Source organism: Ranitomeya variabilis, chromosome 2 (genome assembly GCF_051348905.1).
Source record: "Ranitomeya variabilis isolate aRanVar5 chromosome 2, aRanVar5.hap1, whole genome shotgun sequence".
Taxonomy (NCBI): domain Eukaryota; kingdom Metazoa; phylum Chordata; class Amphibia; order Anura; family Dendrobatidae; genus Ranitomeya; species Ranitomeya variabilis.
In genome coordinates this window covers 350,788,087-350,806,986 of record NC_135233.1, presented here as the reverse complement: position 1 = coordinate 350,806,986, position 18,900 = coordinate 350,788,087, and the positions used below count along the sequence as shown (strand labels likewise).

At 46.3% G+C, this 18,900-nt stretch overlaps 1 protein-coding gene across 2 annotated transcripts; it reads right to left on the bottom strand.

Moving 5' to 3' along the window:
- Positions 1 to 642: 642 nt before the first annotated feature.
- On the bottom strand, positions 643 to 18,887 carry C2H19orf47 (chromosome 2 C19orf47 homolog). 2 transcript variants are annotated; one of them, XM_077285562.1, is made up of 9 exons: positions 18,717 to 18,887; positions 14,546 to 14,591; positions 14,344 to 14,431; positions 12,074 to 12,188; positions 5,656 to 5,731; positions 2,969 to 3,103; positions 1,698 to 1,850; positions 1,527 to 1,597; positions 643 to 1,448 (listed from the first exon to the last, which is right to left on the bottom strand). In XM_077285562.1, the coding sequence occupies exons 2-9, from the start codon at positions 14,562 to 14,564 to the stop codon at positions 894 to 896; spliced, it is 1,212 nt and encodes a 403-aa protein (XP_077141677.1). In that variant the 5' UTR covers positions 14,565 to 14,591; positions 18,717 to 18,887; the 3' UTR covers positions 643 to 893. The 2 variants fall into 2 exon arrangements, with proteins under 2 accessions (XP_077141677.1, XP_077141679.1); XM_077285564.1 differs by having other exon boundaries at positions 18,712 to 18,820.
- Between the last annotated feature and the right edge of the window lie 13 nt (positions 18,888 to 18,900).

The following is an 18,900-nucleotide window of genomic DNA, read 5'->3' as shown; positions in this document are numbered from 1 at the left end:
GTAGCCACCCAGTCGTCTCTCTGTGCGTTTTTTCCCCCGAAATATTGTAGCGTTTTGAAGAAGAAAAAAAAAACCTTGATATGTCAGAAAATAGTACGGGAGAAGAAATTAATTGCTGAAGGCAATTAGGTTTCATTTGGTGGCGAAGTAGTGAGGTTGCAGGAATTGGAAATAGCTCAAGGCTCCAATCTCGTGCGCAGTGGGAGTCATATTAACCCTAATCTCATTTTTTTTTCTGTAGACCACGTGTATGAACTTTTTCCAGACTGGGAAAAAAAAAAAAAAAAAATGTTTTTCGTTTGCAAGAAAAAGGCATCATTATTACCTTCACATTAATGCATAATAATAGACAAGAGCATGGTACTCCAATAGGTCCGGGTGAGCGAGTGGAACAGGATCCCATTTTTCCTTACAACATCCCAATATAAACCAGCTCGTCAGAATATGCAAAACACTCTGGGAGGGGAAGGCCGAGATGAGCGGAGATTACACAGGGATCACTTTAACAAGATGCAGAGGATTTACCTTAGGTGATCAGCATATAGGCAGGATTTCCCTGATTCGGTTCTGAATATTTAATGGGATAAAAAAAAAAAAAAAAACCCTGACCCAGATGTAAAATGGCAACAAGCAACACATGCACATGTTGTAATAAAATATTTAATTACAAAAAGACAAAATCACCGCAGCCATTACCTCCAAGTAATAAATGGTGGCAGTGAAAGTATACGGCTGTCCTTCAATGCAGCGTAAAACAAGTCCATATAACCAATAAGAATAAACCCCTGAAACGTTTAGCTACGAGATAACAGGACTGTGTATTCCAAATGACAATGGGGTCTGGGATCACCAAACAGGCGTAAAAACACAACCAAGGGCATTTCATACAAATTTCATACGGATTTCCTCCCCAGCCGCTTAAAGACACTGACGCTCCCAGTGTTGTCCATCTGAGCGCTGCTGTTGTCGCTGGAGCTGGTCACACCTGCGGTTTTCCCTACAGTCCTCTTGATGGTAAACGGCAGCTTGAATGCTACTTTTGGGGTCTTGCTGCTGCTGACTTTGCTGTCCTGAGCGACGACTTGCTGTTTCCCCAGACGCTGGGCCAAGGCAGCAGATGGCTTCTTTTGCTTCCTTTCCTGCTCTACGCTCACCCGTTGGACGGTGCCCAATCTCTGCGCCAGGGTGATCTTTGATGTGGCTAGTTTAGCGGGCGCACTTGCAGAGATTTTGGGAGCGAGTCTCTTTATGGTGGTGATGGGCGGCTTCTGCTCTGAACTGGTGGCTTTTGCTTTAATGGTAATCCCTGGGATTATTTTCTCTCTAGAGACCGGAGCACTCACTTTTTTGAGAACACCTGCATACTGCAGAATGGTGGTGTCTTCATCACTGTCCGCAGACTTTTCTTCCTCGCAGGGATCTCCTAATCGACTAAACACTCCTGTGGGCTGTAAGGGATGGAAATATTATCAAAAAACGGCCACGAATCATAAAGGCACTCCAAAGCCAAAATGCCCCTCACTCACCTTTGCCCCTGTTGTTGTGTCGGCTTTACTTTCTGCCCCCAGTCTGTCAAACACGGATGTTCTGCTTGTACCTGGGCAAATTAAAAAGTAGAGGTCATATGGTAATTCTTATATGAACCCCATTATAGTATTGTGCACTACTCGATCAGTGGGATGCAATACTTCACCCACCTTTTGCAGCTTGTTCCTCCAGGATCTTCTTCGTCCGTGCAGTGGTTCCTTTGGGCATATTAATGATATACTTCCCTTCCATCTCGGCAGTCACCCTGCGTCGTTTCGCAGGAACCTCAGCACTAGTGTCCTCCTCTGCCGGGGAAGACAAGGCTGGAACAAGAAGGAGGCCATGAGCATCATGATATACTGCTCCAGAGAGGTTTCAAGCAAAAACTCCCTCAACTGCGACATATTTGCAAAACGCAAGGAGTGCAAACACCAGGCACACAAGACAAACCTTAAATGGCAAAAATCAACAGGGTTTGCAAGTTTTTTTTTTTTTTTTTTTTAAAGGGAAATTATAAAGTTTGCACACATCTTACCCATCTAAACTAGTGATGAGTGAATGTGCTCGGGTAAGGCGTTAGCTGAGAATGCTCGGGCGTTATCCAAAAATCTTGGCTGTGCTCAAATACTATGTTCGAGTTCCCACAGCTGCATGATTCGTAGCTGTTAGACAGCCGCAACACATGTGGAGATCGTCTGTTTGTTAGGGAATCCCCGAATGTGTTACAGCTGTCTAACAGTAGCAAAACATGCAGATGCAGGGACTCAAACATATTATTCGAGCACAGCCAAAATACTCTGATAACATATGACCATGCTCGGCTAACACGTTACCCAAGCATATTCGCTCATCAGTAATCTAAAACTTTAATTGCAACACCATTCCTACTTCTTCCGGAACGTGACACATGGATGACAAATACATAAACATGGTTGATGGACTGGGTCACATTGTTTTTTTTGGAGCTGAAGAAGGCAAACAAAAAAAAAAAAATGAAAATTCAGATAACAGCATAAGAAAAACCGAAAAAGCACTCAGGACAAAACACAGAAAAAGTCAGAACACCCCCCCCCACTTAAGGTTTTCAAAACCCCAGCAAAAAGGAGCGATTCTAGAAGCGTCTTCACCTTGAAAAACGGTAATGTTTGACTGCCAGAAAAAGACGCAGTGTGAACACACATTAGTTGTGAATCTCCGCTCCAGTCCTATAAGGGCTCCCCCTTGTCAGGTCCATGGGGGTCTCTGTGGTCAGATCCCCACAAATAAGCACATTACTTCCTATTCTATGGATAGGGAATAATTTACAATCTTGGAACAAGATGTTTAAGTAGATTCTTGCAGTCAAAAGAAGCAGGAAGCAGCAAAATATCAGGGGAAACAGTTCTTTTTCTTTCCTGACCAGAAGGGAAAGAAGCGGACAATACACACATATAAGGACTACCTGCTAGAGATTTCTTCAGGGCCACTTTATTGGACACGGTCACAGAGATATTGGATGTACTTGTCTCCGGCCTGCGGACAGGTGTGGATGGGGGAGAATCCCGTCTGAGGCTATTGGCAATCATCCTTGTGGCAGCTTAAAAAAAAATAAATAAATAAATAGATAGATAGATATTCAAAGAAGAGGCAGCACTCTATTAGTTCAGTGAAAAATGTTGAAGGTTTAATCGACCCACATAGCCGGGCGACGTTTCAGCTGCCTCTGCTTTGAATCTGGTGCAATCACTGGACTGGTTGCCTGGGGCCCTGCACCCGAAGATAAGTAATAAGTGCTGTGCTGTTCCTTTTTTGTAAAGATATATATATATATATATATATATATATATATATATATATATATACACACACACATACACTCACCGGCCACTTTATTAGGTACACCATGCTAGTAACGGGTTGGACCCCCTTTTGCCTTCAGAACTGCCTCAACTCTTCGTGGCATAGATTCAACAAGGCGCTGGAAGCATTCCTCAGAGATTTTGGTCCATATTGACATGATGGCATCACACAGTTGCCGCAGATTTGTCGGCTGCACATCCCAAAGATGCTCCATACAAGGCAGGATGGATCCATGCTTTCATGTTGTTTACGCCAAATTCTGACCCTACCATCCGAATGTCGCAGCAGAAATCGAGACTCATCAGACCAAGCAACGTTTTTCCAATCTTCTACTGTCCAATTTCGATGAGCTTGTACAAATTGTAGCCTCAGTTTCCTGTTCTTAGCTGAAAGGAGTGGTACCCGGTGTGGTCTTCTGCTGCTGTAGCCCATCTGCCTCAAAGTTCGACGCACTGTGCGTTCAGAGATGCTCTTAGGCCTACCTTGGTTGTAACGGGTGGCGATTTGAGTCACTGTTGCCTTTCTATCAGCTTGAACCAGTCTGCCCATTCTCCTCTGACCTCTGGCATCAACAAAGCATTTCCGCCCACAGAACTGCCGCTCACTGGATTTTTTTTCTTTTTCGGACCATTCTCTGTAAACCCTAGAGATGGTTGTGCGTGAAAATCCCAGTAGATCAGCAGTTTCTGAAATACTCAGACCAGCCCTTCTGGCACCAACAACCATGCCACGTTCAAAGGCACTCAAATCACCTTTCTTCCCCATACTGATGCTCGGTTTGAACTGCAGGAGATTGTCTTGACCATGTCTACATGTCTAAATGCACTGAGTTGCCGCCATGTGATTGGCTGATTAGAAATTAAGTGTTAACAAGAAGTTGGACAGGTGTACCTAATAAAGTGGCCGGTGAGTGTATATATATGTGTGTGTGTGTGTGTGTGTGTGTGTGTGTGTGTGTGTGTGTGTGTGTGTGTGTGTGTGTGTGTGTGTGTGTGTGTGTGTGTGTGTGTGTGTGTGTGTGTGTGTGTGTGTGTATATATATATATATATATATATATATATATATATATATATATATATATATTTTAATTTTCAGAGGGAGGGCATGTGCATTGAGATTAAAACTGCCTGGGTCAGTGAAGGATTAATAAAGACAAAACCTGAATTATCCAAAACCTACAGATATTGTGAGAGTAGACCCGTGGCACGTAGGTAATTGCACCAACCTCATAATAGGGGAAGGTGAGGAAAAACTGAGCAGACTGAAAATAAATAATATTGTTTTATTACATCAATAATTACCGTTCAATTAAAGTTAGGAAGAAATATGGCTAGGAACATATAAAGGGAAGATGGATTTACCCTTAGATAAGAGGCCACCCCCCCCCCCACACACACACAAATTATGCTTCAGCACACAATAGTGGCAGTAGATGACCAAAGTCCAGTATATTGGGTCTGATGCTGAACAATTACATGTACAATTATATTTATCATTCACTGCAGTAAATTTTGTATTGTGCGATGGGTCTGATACACTAGTGTAACTTTTGTGCAGCGGTTCCATTGGTTATTTTATCGCCTGTGTTTCACAGGCTTCTACCTTTAAGTGTTGTTTTTTTCCATATTAAAAACCGTTTTTTACCTCTATGCATAGGTTTAGATCAGTATATGGGCATTGATGCTGTTTATCTCTATTCTGCATCACACAATACAGAATTTACAGAAGTGAATGATAAATATAAATAATATAAATGTACATGTAATTGTTCAGCATCAGACCCAATATACTGGTCTTTGGTCATCTACTGCCACTATTAATGTGTTCTGGAGCATAAATTGTGTTGGGGTTTTTTTGCCTCTTATCTAAGGGTATTTCCATCTTCCTTTTTATGTTCTTAGCCGTATTTCTTCCTCACTTTATTTGTACGGTTAGTATTCTTGTAATAAAACCTTATTTATTTTCAGTCTTATGCTCAGTTTTTCTCACTTTTCCCTATTGAGGTTTGAAGGAATTAATTCTGTCATATATCCTCTGAGAAGGTTTTGGAGGAAACGCTTTGGTTTTCTTGTGGCACATAGTGTCCACATGAATGAAAGTACATAAAAAAGTCAAGTATAAGGCCAGGCGGCCTGTGGGAAAATTACAAGAATATTATTATTTTTTTTTTATTATGTGAAAAAATAAATTATATATTTAAAAATAAAAATCTGATATAAAGATCGGTCTTTTTCTGATGACATTCCTTTTCTAATCCACAGCTATGCAGATGGCAAGGCTGTACTTACGGCTGTTGGCGGTCCTCCTGAGCTCACTCTGAATGCTCGCTCCGCTTGACAAGTCCGTCAAAGCTTTACATATATCCTGATGGAGACAGAAGAATGGAAAATAGGGATTTTTGTGTACTCACCGTAAAATCCTTTTCTCCGAGCCACTCAGTGGGGGACACAGGACCATGGGTGTTATGCTGCTGTCACTAGGAGGCTGACACTAAGTTGAGACAAAAAAGGTTAGCTCCTCCCCTGCAGTATACACCCTCATGCTGGCTTCCAGAGACCCAGCTCAGTGCAAAAGCAGTAGGAGATTAATATCAATATAACACATAACATTAGAGTATAACATGTCAGAAAAAAAGTCAAGAACCAAAAAGGTAACGAGCCGTAAGGCTAACAGGGTGGGTGCTGTGTCCCCCAATGAGTGGCTCGGAGAAAAGGATTTTACGGTGAGTACACAAAAATCCCTATTTCTCCTTCGCCACATTGGGGGACCAAAGCAGTCCCTGGGTGGGTAACAATACAACCAAATAACTCTGTGCACCATCTGACTTATAAATGCACAACGGCCGCCTGCAGAATACGTCTGCCAAGGGCCGCATCCGCGGAAGAATGAGTGTGGACGTTGTAGTGCTTTGTGAATGTATGAAGGCTAGACCATGTTGAGGCCTTGCAAACCTGCTCCGCCGACGCCTGGTGCCTAATGGCCCAGGAAGCACCAACTGACCGAGTAGAGTGAGCTCTAACCCCCACCGTGATGGGCCTGCCCCTGACCCGATAAGCTTCTTTGATAGCCGATCGGATCCATCTGGCTATCGTAGCCTTAGACGCGGCTGAACCCTTCCTGTGACCCTCATGGAGGATAAAGAGGGAATCCGATTTACGGAAAGAGGCAGTCCTAGAGACGTACCTCCTGAGAGCCCGTACCACGTCCAAAGTGTGAAGGGCCTTTTCGACCCTAAGTTTTGGCTGTGGGCAAAAGGAGGGAAGAATAATATCTTCATTGAGGTGAAAAGATGACACCACCTTAGGGAGAAAAGCGGGAGATGGGCGTAAGACTACTTTGTCCTGGTGGAAGGAAAGGAAGGGCGCCCGGCAGGAAAGTGCGGCCAACTCCGAGACGCGCCTGATAGACGTTATCGCCACAAGGAAGGTCACCTTCCAAGAGAGAATAGATAGTGGGACGTCTTGCAGAGGTACAAACGGAGGTTCCTGAAGGATGCTCAGGACCAAGTTGAGATCCCAGGTCTCTAGTGGCATTCTGTAGGGGGGAACCACGTGGGAGACCCCTTGAATGAAGGTCCTGACTTGCGAGTTAGTAGCAATCTTACGGTGGAACAACACCGACAGCGCTGAAATCTGGCCCTTGAGGGAACTGAGGGCCAGGCCGGAATCCAAGCCGGACTGGAGAAATTCCAGAATGAAGGGAATGGAGAAAACGAGAGGGGAATGACCGCGGAGTCTGCACCAAGAGAAGGAGGCTTTCCAGGTGCGGCGGTAGATGTGAGCGGAAAACGTCTTGCGAGTTCTGATCATTGTGGAAATAACCTGCTGGGAGAAACCTGCTTGAGGATCCAGGTTTCAACAGCCACGCCGTTAAACATAGGGCCCCTGAGCTCTGATGGTAGATCCGTCCTTGGCGCAGTAGATCTGGGCGGTCTGGCAACCGCCAGGGAACGTCGGATACGAGATGCACTAGTTCCGCATACCATGCGCGACGTGGCCAATCCGGGGCGATAAGGATCACCGGAATCCCTTCTATCTTGATTTTTCGGATCACCTTCGGCAACAGAGGAAGTGGAGGGAACACGTACGGGAATCGGAACCGGTGCCATGGGAATATCAGAGCATCCACCCCAACGGCCCAGGGATCCCGAGAACGCGCTATGAAGTTGGGGACTTTGGAGTTGAGCCAGGATGCCATCAGATCCACGTCCGGAGTCCCCCAGCGAAGGCAGATTTGATGAAAAACCTCTGGATGGAGCTCCCACTCTCCCGAGGCGAGACCCTGACGGCTGAGAAAGTCCGCCGCCCAGTTCTCGACACCCGGAATGTGTACCGCGGAAATGGTAGAGTGGTTGTCCTCGGCCCAATGGAGGATGTGTGTGACCTCCTGCATCGCTGCCCTGCTGCGAGTGCCCCCTTGTTGGTTTATGAACGCGACAGCTGTGACGTTGTCCGACTGTATTCGGACTGGGTGACCCGCAAGCAGAGGGTAAAAACGTCTCAGGGCAAACCTGATAGCACGGATCTCCAGAATGTTTATGGGAAGTTTCGACTGCCACATCGACCAACGCCCCTGGCCAGTGTGGTGGAGAAACACTGCTCCCCAACCGAGGAGACTGGCGTCGGTGGTCACCACCAGCCAATGGATCGGAAGAAAAGACCTCCCCTGGTGGAGAGTTGACTCCAAAGTCCACCACGTGAGCGCTTGCCTGGTCCGCGGGGACAGAGGGCATGGTCGGTCGAGGGTAAAGGGACTCCTGTCCCAGTTGTCCAGTAGAGCTTGTTGTAAGGGACGGAGATGCAGCTGGGCGAAGGGAATCGCTTCCATTGAGGCCACCATCTTCCCCAGGATCTTCATGGCAATCCAAATGGACTGCGGGCAAGGGCGAGAAAGCGTCCGTGCCCCCTGTTGAAGCGCTTGGGCCTTGGACAGAGGAAGAAAGATCAGCCCCCTTGGACGTGTCTAGGATCATGCCTAGGAAAGAGATCCTTCGAGCTGAAACAGGGGAGGATTTGTCCAGGTTGATTAACCAGCCTAGGCGCGAAAGGGAATCCAACGTAATGCGGACACTTGCTTCGCAGGCATGAAAAGATGGACCTTTGACCAGAAGGTCGTCTAGGTATGGCAACACGACCACTCATCGGGAGTGTAGGATGGCCATGACAGACGCCATGACCTTCGTGAATACCCTGGGTGCTGTGGCAAGACCGAAGGGCAAAGCCGTGAAATGAAAATGGTCCTCTTGGATGGCGAAACGGAGGAACCTTTGGTGTGGCGGAAAGATTGGAATGTGAATATAAGCATCTCTGATGTCTATTGATGCTAGGAACTCGTCTCGCTCCCATGAGGAAATGACCGACCGAAGGGACTCCATCCGGAAGTGTCGTACTTTTACGTGCTTGTTTAGGAGTTTCAAGTCCAAGATGGGGCGCACGGACCCGTCCTTCTTTGGTACGACGAAGAGGTTTGAGTAGAAACCTCTGAATCTCTCGTGTTCCGGAAACGGAACAATGACCCCGTTTTGGCGGAGGGAATAGATGGCGCAATGGAGAGTGCGTGACTGAGCTCTTGAACTTAGGAGACGAGAGGGAAAAAACCGAGCTGGAGGGGAGACGGAAAATTCTATTTTGTAACCAGACGACACCAGGTCTCTGACCCATTCGTCGGGGATGACGGAAAGCCAGACATGACGAAAAAGAAGCAGGTGTCCGCCTACCTTGGAGGTGTCGACTGGAATACTCCCCGAGTCATTGTGAAGGAAATCTGGCAGGTCTAGAACCTCTGGTTCTGGGTTGTCTAGGTCTTCCTCTCCAGGACTGATTCGGTTTGTAAGAAGGCCGAGAGTCTCTGTCTGTGCGTGTAGATCGTTCTGATCTAGACGATGCAGTGGAGTTGGACCAGAAAGGGCGAAAACGAAAATACTGTTGGCGCTGAAAAGCAGCTTTTGGTCTGTGTTGAGGGAGGAACTTGCTTCCCCCCCCCCCCGTAGCATCGGAAATAAGTTGGTCCAATTTTTCTTCAAATAGGCGTCCGCCCTGAAAGGGGAGAGAAATGAGAGACTTTGAGGAGGAATCCGCCCGCCACTCTCTAAGCCAGATAGCTCTCCTGATGGTGACGGCGTTTGAAGCCGCTGTTGCCGCACAGTCAACTGCGTCTAAAGATGCGTACATCACATAATCTGCTGCCATAGCAATTTTTTTGGCGAGGTCCGCCGCTTCAGCCGGAAGAGCGTGGTCCTGAAAGGAATGTGCCAGAGTATCTGCCCAGGAAACCATAGCTTTGGCGACCCATGCCGCAGCGAAGGAAGGAGATAGGGAGGAACCTGAGGCTTCATACACTGATCGCGCCAGGGAATCCAACTGGCGCTCTGTGGGACTTTTAATTGATGCCCCGTCAGGTACTGATAACAGCGTCTTGGTAGCCAAACGCGACACCGGAGGATCCACCAGCGGTGGTTCCGTCCAATCCTTAACCAGCTCTGAGGAAAAGGGATATTTAGATTCCAGAGCCTTTTTGCCCGTAAAGCGTTTATCCGGTCACTCCCTGTGCCTCTTAACTATCTCTAGAAAATCCGGATGGGAGGCGAACACCTTATGGGATCGCTTGTTTCTAGTAAAGGAAACTGCGTGATCCGGAGCTGAATTAGGGTCGTCATTAACCTTTAGCGCATGATTGACAGCCTCAATGAGGGTGTCAACAGTTGAACGGAACTCCGGGGAATCCGGGTCCATGGACGCCTCAGACTCATACTCAGAGTCATGATCGCTTCTAGCCCCTGGAGAGGGTGAGCGAGAAGTGGAGCTATTGGAGGCTGAATGGCGTGGTGAATGATCAGGAGAGGTAGTGCGGATCAGTTTTGTGGATGTCCGAACCTCGTGTGGGTGAGAGCGGCCCCTGCTGGCCGACGATTCTCCTGTAATAGAGGGGTCTCAACCCAGGAAAACGAACGCCCCGCTCCCCAGAGGTGTCATGAAGGCATTCAATCGCCTTAGCTAGCGAAGCCACGGATTGGGACAGGGACGTGGCCCACTCAGGGGGGCTAGGAGCACTGGGGTCGGTAGCGGCAGAGGGCTCCTGGGCACATTGGGCATCACAGGTTGGTCAGAACGGGGAGCTCTGGGGCTTGGGAAGAGGAGCCTGGCAGGTGGTACAAGCAGAGAAAAAGGTGGTATAAACCTTAGTGACCTTTTTACCCCTTGACTGGGACATGTTGTACCCCAATTGCTATGAGGAAGCTGAGGGGTAGCGCTGCAGGGAAGCAGATAGTGCCGTCTCCTTACCTGGTCCTGTGCCCTGCAATTGAGTGGAGAAGGAAGATCCTCCGTGGAGGTGAGAGAAAACACCGGCCGGCGCTGCGTGCTGCAGGGGGAAGATGGCTGCCGAGATCCTGAAGTGTAGTCTCGCAGGGAGCGAGAAGCGCCAGAAGCGTGGGCGGGGCCGTAGGAGTGATGCGTGGAGCGGGCGGAACCTACCGGAGTGCGGCCTAGAAAGGGCCGAAGCCGGGGACTAAATTTCTGGCCTCAGCTGGCGCGCACCCGCGGGGAAAAGAATCGCAGCGCTCTGTAAAAGATCCTGCCGTTAAGAAGCCCCCCAGAAAAGGTGACCACCATAGAAAAAACCGACCCCTAGGCCATACCCAGTGGCAGGGGCGCGCGCATCTGCACTTACCCCATAAAGGTGCCTGGGCTATATGGGACGGTGCAGGGTTGGGGGAGCCTCCATCCACCATCCCCCTGAAAGGGGGGGTGGAGAGGAACCGTCCACCTCCTTCCATCATCCGCTCTTTTTCAGTGGTGATGCAGTGGGGGCTGCACGGACGCCACAGTGGAATAGTGCCTCTGTACAGCCGAGGGTGAAACTTGGTGGGCAGGGCAGATGTCCGCCAATAAAGGCCTGGCTGCAGAAGAGGATACTGGAGATAACACACCAGTGCTCGTCTGTTACTCGGGGGGAGATCGGTGCCCGTGAAAGGGGCCCGTCGCCCAAAAAGGTCAGCTCAGGCAGTGGTTTCCCACGTCGCAGGAGAGGATACGGAGAGGTGAAACTTCCGTGCTCGCCTGTTGTTGGTTCTGGAAAGATCGGAACATGAAAGAATCCGTCGCCCCCTTCGTCCGGAACAAGGTTTGAATCCAGCGTGCCTCCTACGGACACTAAGCTTGAACTGGGTCTCTGGAAGCCAGCATGAGGGTGTATACTGCAGGAGAGGAGCTCTTTTTGTCTCATCTTAGTGTCAGCCTCCTAGTGACAGCAGCATAACACCCATGGTCCTGTGTCCCCCAATGTGCCGAAGGAGAAAGTAATCAATTCAGACCACGTCGTTTCACAGGCATAGGTCTACTAGAGACATAAGGGACGACAGCAAAGACTTTCTGCCTGGTACAGCTGACTTCGGATATAGTACGGGCTGGCAGTGCCCCAGTCCACGGATCAATGGTGGCTACGGTGGCAACAGTCTACAGACTCAAATTCAGATAGACCTTTATGTGCTATGTACGTTTCTCCCTTAGTCCTCCTGGAAATGCAATAAATAGTTACTATTCCCCTACGGTATGTCCTTAGACATTGTCACTGGACGATGGTAGACTCTACAAGGGCAACACCAACATCTGGTAACACAAGAGGTTGGAAGATTTACATTTTTTTTTTCCATAGTATAACCTTTGTGACGTTTTATATCCTAAAAAGTGCATATAGGAGTCTTCTTACCTGTCTGTGGACAACTTTGGCATGCTTCAGGATGGCGATGACATCCCCCACTGCTGTTATGCCCAGTTCATTAATGATGTCTTTATTCAGATCCATCAGCATGGACTTCTGGATCCTGGAATAAAAAACAACAACATTAAATTCTGCCTGTCAAAATGATGTCGCTACATTAAAGTTCCTACTGCATTTTTCTTTATACAGAAATGGTGTTAAAAAAAATTAAAAAAAAATGTACTTACCGAGCCCCACCTGTCCTCCTCTAACAATCCATGGTCGTATATGACCACCATAGCGGCCAACGCAAAAGTCACTGGCCGGACGAGGGTCGTGGGCAAAAATTAATAGATTTATACATTTTTTTTTTTTAATGTTTCTAGTTTTTGGAAAGGCAAAAATTGAAAGTCTGAGGTTGCCATAATCGTACTGATAATCGGGTTTTAGATCATTTTTCCTGCACACTGAACGCTGAAAACATGAAATCCCAAAAGTAATGTAGGTTTTTTTTTTTCCACCAGTTGGCTTTTTGCTATTTTTTTGGTATGTTTTATGGCAAAGAGAAATGTCATCTCTTGAAAGAAAGACAGGAAAAAAAAGGCACAAAAGCATCTTTACGGCATTAATACACCAAGGAAAAGGGCGATTATGTGATCACCGATGTCGGGGATCAAACCCAAGAACTCGACACGCGTCTGAGAGTGGACTGGACAAGTAACAGGACTCCGCGTTTGTGGCCCAGGATGACTTCTGTCTTGGCGAGTCACGCTCCAAATAAAATGAATAAATGTCACGTAGCGGTGACCTTGCAGTGACATGGAATCGTAAATGTCGTATGAGATCACCGTCACTTTGTCCAACATGCAATGTGCAGCTTTACGCGTTTCTACGCCAAGTCACTATGGATGATGCACATTTAGAGTCAGTGCGTAGGCGAGCCTCTGTGCACACATGTGCATTGCAAATCCAGATTCATAAGGGTTAATTCGACATATGCAGAGATCGTTTCCCAGCTGGACCGATGCTTGTGCATATATCTATCAGGTTGTAACTGTTTAGCAGAGATGACAGACCTCACAAAAAAAAAAAAAAAAAATGGCGCTACTTAACCCCTTCAATTTTCGTTTCTACGCTTTTCATTTTTTCCTATTTTTCTTCCAACAGCCATAACTTTTTTTTTTGTCAGCGTAGACAGACGAGGGACTAGTTTTATGCTGGACGGGTTGTAGTTTTTAATGACCCTTTTCAATTTATCACACAATGTGCTGAAAAAAATAGGGTTGGGGAAAAAAAAAAACAAGTGCGATGAAATAGTGAAAAATAAAAGCCGCAATTTCACCTTTGTTTTGAGTTTTCTTTTTTTTACAGTGTTCATTGGGCAGCACAATTCTCCAGGTCAGAACGATTCCAGGGACAACAATTATGGTAGTTTTTTTCCCTCATCACTTAAAATTGGTTTGTGTCACTTTTTTTCGAGACCAGTAACCTTTTTATTTTTCTACGTTTTCATTTCTCGGTAGGCAGTGTTTCTTTTTTTTTTTTATCAATACCATTTTGGGGTACAAATAATATGTTGAAGACTTTTTATTGCATTTTTTTTCTATTTAGAAAGGAGCAGCAATTAAATAACAGCAACACCAGAGTTTTGCCCATGTTTTTCCTCTTTATGGCATTTAACTTGTGAGCTAATTTTTTTTTATTTTGATACATAGAACTTTTACAGACGTAACAATATAGATTTATTTCTTTATATTTAAGCCGGAGAAATAATATGGTTGTGAGTGAATAAAATGTGTTTAACCTTTATTTCTTGTCTCCATAGTGGACTTGATCCTACAAATCTTCCACTGCTTGTTCAGCGTATCAGAATATTGCTGTATATAGAGAAATATTAAGTTTTCCTATGAAACCCCGTCCAAGTCTGGGCTTCACAGGAGCGCTCAGTAGATCCCTGGTTGCCATGGCACCTCAGAATTGCGATGGTAGTAAATGCACACGCCGGCAGCCAGTAAGATATGGATAGTAGTGTTTAAAAGGTTAAACAGCAGCGATCAGAGCTAGCTCTGGTTGCTGTGGTTAGAGGTGGATAAAGGCTGTATAAAACAGTCAGCACCTGCCCTCTATGGAAATAGGCTCAGCACCTAGCCCGCTCCATATGTCTGCCCCATCCCCCCAAAGGATGGACTATTACGTATAATGTTGGGAAAGGGTTAAAGAGCATAGTGTAGGGTCTGCTCGCTCTCTTTCCTCCCTGCAGGCAGCTCTCATCGGCTCACCTGTTGTCCACAAACATCACAGCGTAGTTGACAGCCGGCCCGGCAGGGATCCCGGCTTCTTTGAAGAAGTTGATCCATTCAGATGTGGCTTTAAAAAAAAAAAAAAAAAAAAAAAGAAGAAGAAGAGGATGGATTTAAAGATAACCAAGTCTATGCAACAATCAGATGATCGCACCGGACAGCATGAGTGTAAATGTCTTACCCATTGTGACAGACACCATGATGGGAGCCTCAAAGATGATTGACAGCTGCAAAAAAACAAACAAACAAAAAACCGCATGAGATTATTCTCTGCCTGGGACGGAACATTGTTTCTCGTCTGCCGGCGTCAGATTTGATAAGTTCCAATGTGAAATGCCGGATGATCTGCTAGATCAGGATGGAGAGGACACAGAGGGAGGGATGAGCTGGTCGGCCCTACCCGAGCGTTCCCTGCGAGGCAGCTGGGAGCCAGAAATAGCTGCTGACTACACACCAGGCCGCGCTCTATTTATGGCCAGGACAGACGCCCCCCCCTATAAGATGTAGGTGGGCGCCGTACAATCCATTGCTGATAACACAACACGTCCATTCGTCTTAAAGTGCGCAGAGATCCTGTACTTTACACTCAGGCTCGTCTGGCATCAGTGATCCTAGAAGTCAACTCATCCCAGCAAAATGCAGCGGCAGAGGTGGCCACGGGGGCTCCTCCACTTTACACCAGTCTCTTTCTCCATTTATGCACTAGTTTTGACAAATCTTCACCACTTGTGTTCTCGAGAAAAAAAACAGACATCCTAGCCACAAACATCCATCACCCAGCAAGTAAAGTTGCAACCCCCCCAAATGCTACAAGATTGGGCAAAAATGGGAGCGAGCTCACCACTTAATACACCTAAAGGATAATGTAAACAGAATCCTTGGTTTCAAGCCTCAGAGGAAGCAGCCATTCGTAGGGCGAAACCCGGGGTGGCGCTATGCATTCAGCACCTGCCATGATGTGAACTGCTCCATGTATTTACTTTTAATGAATTTTGTGACTACAATAAATACTTTTTCTACACTATATTCCATTTTATCGGTTTACGCACCTTCTCACCTGGATTTATCCTCTTTACTTCATGTGAATCGTGACGTTTACAGGGATACCTGCTGTTTCATTACAGATGTCGTACTTGGAAACCAAGGACTCTGTTCACACTATCCTTTATCTATATTAGATGGTGAGCTCTCTCCAGAGCTCAATGTTGTAACATAGTTGGGATTTTTTTCTTCCAATTTTATACGTTGGGATTGAAGGACTCATCAACAAAATAGCATCAGCTCCATTGGGATTGACGCATCATTCATCACCTATCCATTGGATCAGTGGGGAACCGACTGACAGTATAAATTCATGAAGTTGTGGTCAAATCTGCACCGTCACAACAAACACGTCTACTAAATGTGCAAACGAAAAAAAGAAGCTGTGTGCAACAGATAAGGGATATTTCTGGCAGGAATACTACTTTTAAAGGGGTGATGCAGCGCCTCCAACATCTGTATTGTGGGGGGTGAGACATTAAGGCACATCCAATTACAAGGACTGGTGCACAATTCGTGGCCATCATGCACAAGGCAAATTACACAGTTTAATGCAATGCACGACAAAGAGATCAGAGCGTTGCACTGAACAACAGCCGACCCCGGCATCCACCCCAGCGACATTCCTCATGCTATTTGCCTTCAGCCTTCGTACTACCGACATGCAAGCCGGGCCGTAATGGTATGTTCACACAAGGAGGACACGCTGCAGATCTCTTTTTGGAACTAGAGATAGGGTATTACAGTAGCAGTAATTAACATTTGGGGAAGATTTTAGATTCGCGGACACATGTCCCATGTGGTTTGCACACTATGCAATGTATAGGATGAATTCTTTCGCAAATCCACAACAAAATCTGCATGAAAATCCTCAAATATAAAATAGCCCGCCTCACGTCGATTATACCCCCAGGATATGTTCAAGTAGAGTTTTTTTAAGTTGATATTTCGGGCTAAAAAAAAATCTGCATAAATATGAACCACTTAAAAAAAAAAAAAAAAACAAGTTTTTTTTTTTTACACTTTTGTTTTATTCAGTCTTTGTGCATTTAGAGGTTTTATTTCTCTGTTTCAAATGATACAGCAGCCATATTTGGAGCGGTCGTTCAGAGACACCCCAAGGATTGACACGTTACCCTCGTGAAGATGTTCGTGTAACACGGTCCAAGCACGGACTGGCAGAGGGTCTCCAAACCGAAGCATGACAGCCTCATAGAAATATAGGAGGCTGTCCCACTCCGCATGTATGATCCCGGCCAGTCCCTGCTCAGTTCGTGTCGAATGCCTGTCTGCATGAGCCCCTAGTGTTTAATCCCATTGAAATCAAAAGGAAGGTTATTCCTAGAGGAAGTGGATTTGGGGAGTAGAATCTGCCCCCCAAAAAACTGTGTGTGAACATATTCTCATAGTAATGAACAAAAGAACCCAGGCTGCACAGAATACAACTGGAAAAGTAGTAAAAATCTGCCAGAAATGTGGAGAATTTAGGAAGAGTCAGAGTCCTTCTCTCATGCTCCATGGATCCCTAAGGGAAATACTAGTGCCGAACACTACCGCAAGCCAAAGACTAGGATCTGGTCATTACATGGGTACAGAACCAGGCATGACAGAGACCAAGTAAAAAGCAAAACACAAGTAACACCTCGTTATTTGCATCAGCACCCGGCCACAGGAACGAATGACACATCTTTGCTGCCCATTCACAATCATATCTGGATTGGCAGAAAATTCTATCAACAGACATGATAAGTCTGCTGGCCAAGCTAGTGGCGCTGTGATTATGTAACAATACTTTATATTTAATGTGTTTATTGCTAGAATTGATGACAAAATATGCACACCGCCCACGGAAACCTATGACCGTGTCAAGTGCAACCAAAAGCGGTAGTTACATTAAAGGCGTCCTATCACTTGTCATAAATGCGTAATTATTATACCCGGGGTCAATGCCCCGGTTCTCCTGAATCCGGCGTTGTTTCCCGATTGTTCCCAAGATATGGCTCCCTTCATGTACATCTAGTCTTGTCATCTAAAGGGCAGTGTTTGTCACCTATTAAAGACCACACCCACTTGGCTAAACAAAGTATTTTATATAGGGAAGAAAGAACCAAATCTCAGGAATGGAGAGGAGCAGAAACAAAAGAAAAACGTTATTGAATTCAGGAGAACAGCGGTATTTATATTAGGTAAGAAAATAACATTTATGGTAAGTGACAGGCGCTCTTTAAAGGGATCAGCTCAGGTTTCCCATTCCAACACTATCAGGTTACAAAGGGCAACTCTTTATAAACGTTCCTATCTCCAGAACGTGGGTGACATCCTCCACCAAGATGACGACGACAGTGAGGCAGACCTCAATTGCGCCAGGGTTAGGGTGTGATTACAGGATTGGAGGACAAGCTAGTTTTGGGGGAAGAGACATCCCACGGGACTAGTCTTGGTTAATTAGCATGTGAAGAGTGACTCCTTAAAAGTTGTTTTTGTGGGACATCTAAAACTTTGCAAGAATGCAGAAAATGGCCTGTGTGGTGGGATGGGGGACCCCACAGGTCTTCCATAAAGGGGCTATTCCCATCTTCACAGATGGATGTTGTTGGGTAGATCTTGTAAATACAAGCACTTTTGCAATTTACTGCTTATTAAAATTTTCAGTCGTTTGTGAGTTATGAACACTATTCTTTACTGCTCGTTGCCTAGGAGACCAACCACCGCTGTTATCTAAGTTTGTAAGCACTGCTTTGAGGCTGGCCAGGATTTAGAGCTTCCTGCGCCCTCCAGCGATCCTCGTCAGCTTCAAAATGGCGCTTACAAGCGCAAAAGAAAAGCGCTTGTAAGTCCACGACACGTTCTGCTGTCTAGCAGAGGTGGTCGGTCTCCAAGGCAACGAGCTGCAAGCAAAAGAGGTGTTAATATCTCAAGAACGGCTGAACATTTTAATAAGCAGTAAATGGCAAAATTGCTCGTACGTACAAGCACTATCCGACTGTGAAGGAGGGAGCAACCATTTAAAGGGATTGTCCAACTCTCTGCAAATGCAGCTCTGGAGTCTGAGTGCTGCTATCAAATCCAATGCAAGTGGAATCAATGAAATCAGAGTCTAACGAAGTCCGAAAGAAGAAGACCCTCTTATAGAGGGCAGCTCACACATGCGGTTTTCACACAAGCAGCAGTACACACTTCTGGATTAAAAATACTTGATAATGTGTTGAGTGACAAAACAACATGGCCGGCAGCCCAGGACAAGGAGCCATTTCCACCTCAACAGCAATCCCAACATTACAGGGTGCAAACATAACGAGCACAAACCTCACCCCCGTCCTCTCCACCGAAGCCTCCCACCTCCGCTGTCCACGGGACGCTCTTCCGTTGCCGTTCTGCCCGCACCCGGATCTACGTCATTCACGTTCAGCCAATCAGCAAGCACTCTGCAAGCATGAGCCACGCTGATTGGTGGAGACAGACTCTTGACCGCCAATTGCAACCCGAGGCCTCTTG

Bases quoted from the DNA above. Each gene is read 5' to 3' on its own strand.
- C2H19orf47 (XM_077285562.1), bottom strand. The intron at 5,732-12,073 runs GTAAGAAGACTC...TGTCTCCATCAG, and splicing joins CCAAAGTTGTCCACAGACAG to GATATATGTAAAGCTTTGAC. The intron at 1,449-1,526 runs GTGAGTGAGGGG...CATCCCTTACAG, and splicing joins ACACAACAACAGGGGCAAAG to CCCACAGGAGTGTTTAGTCG.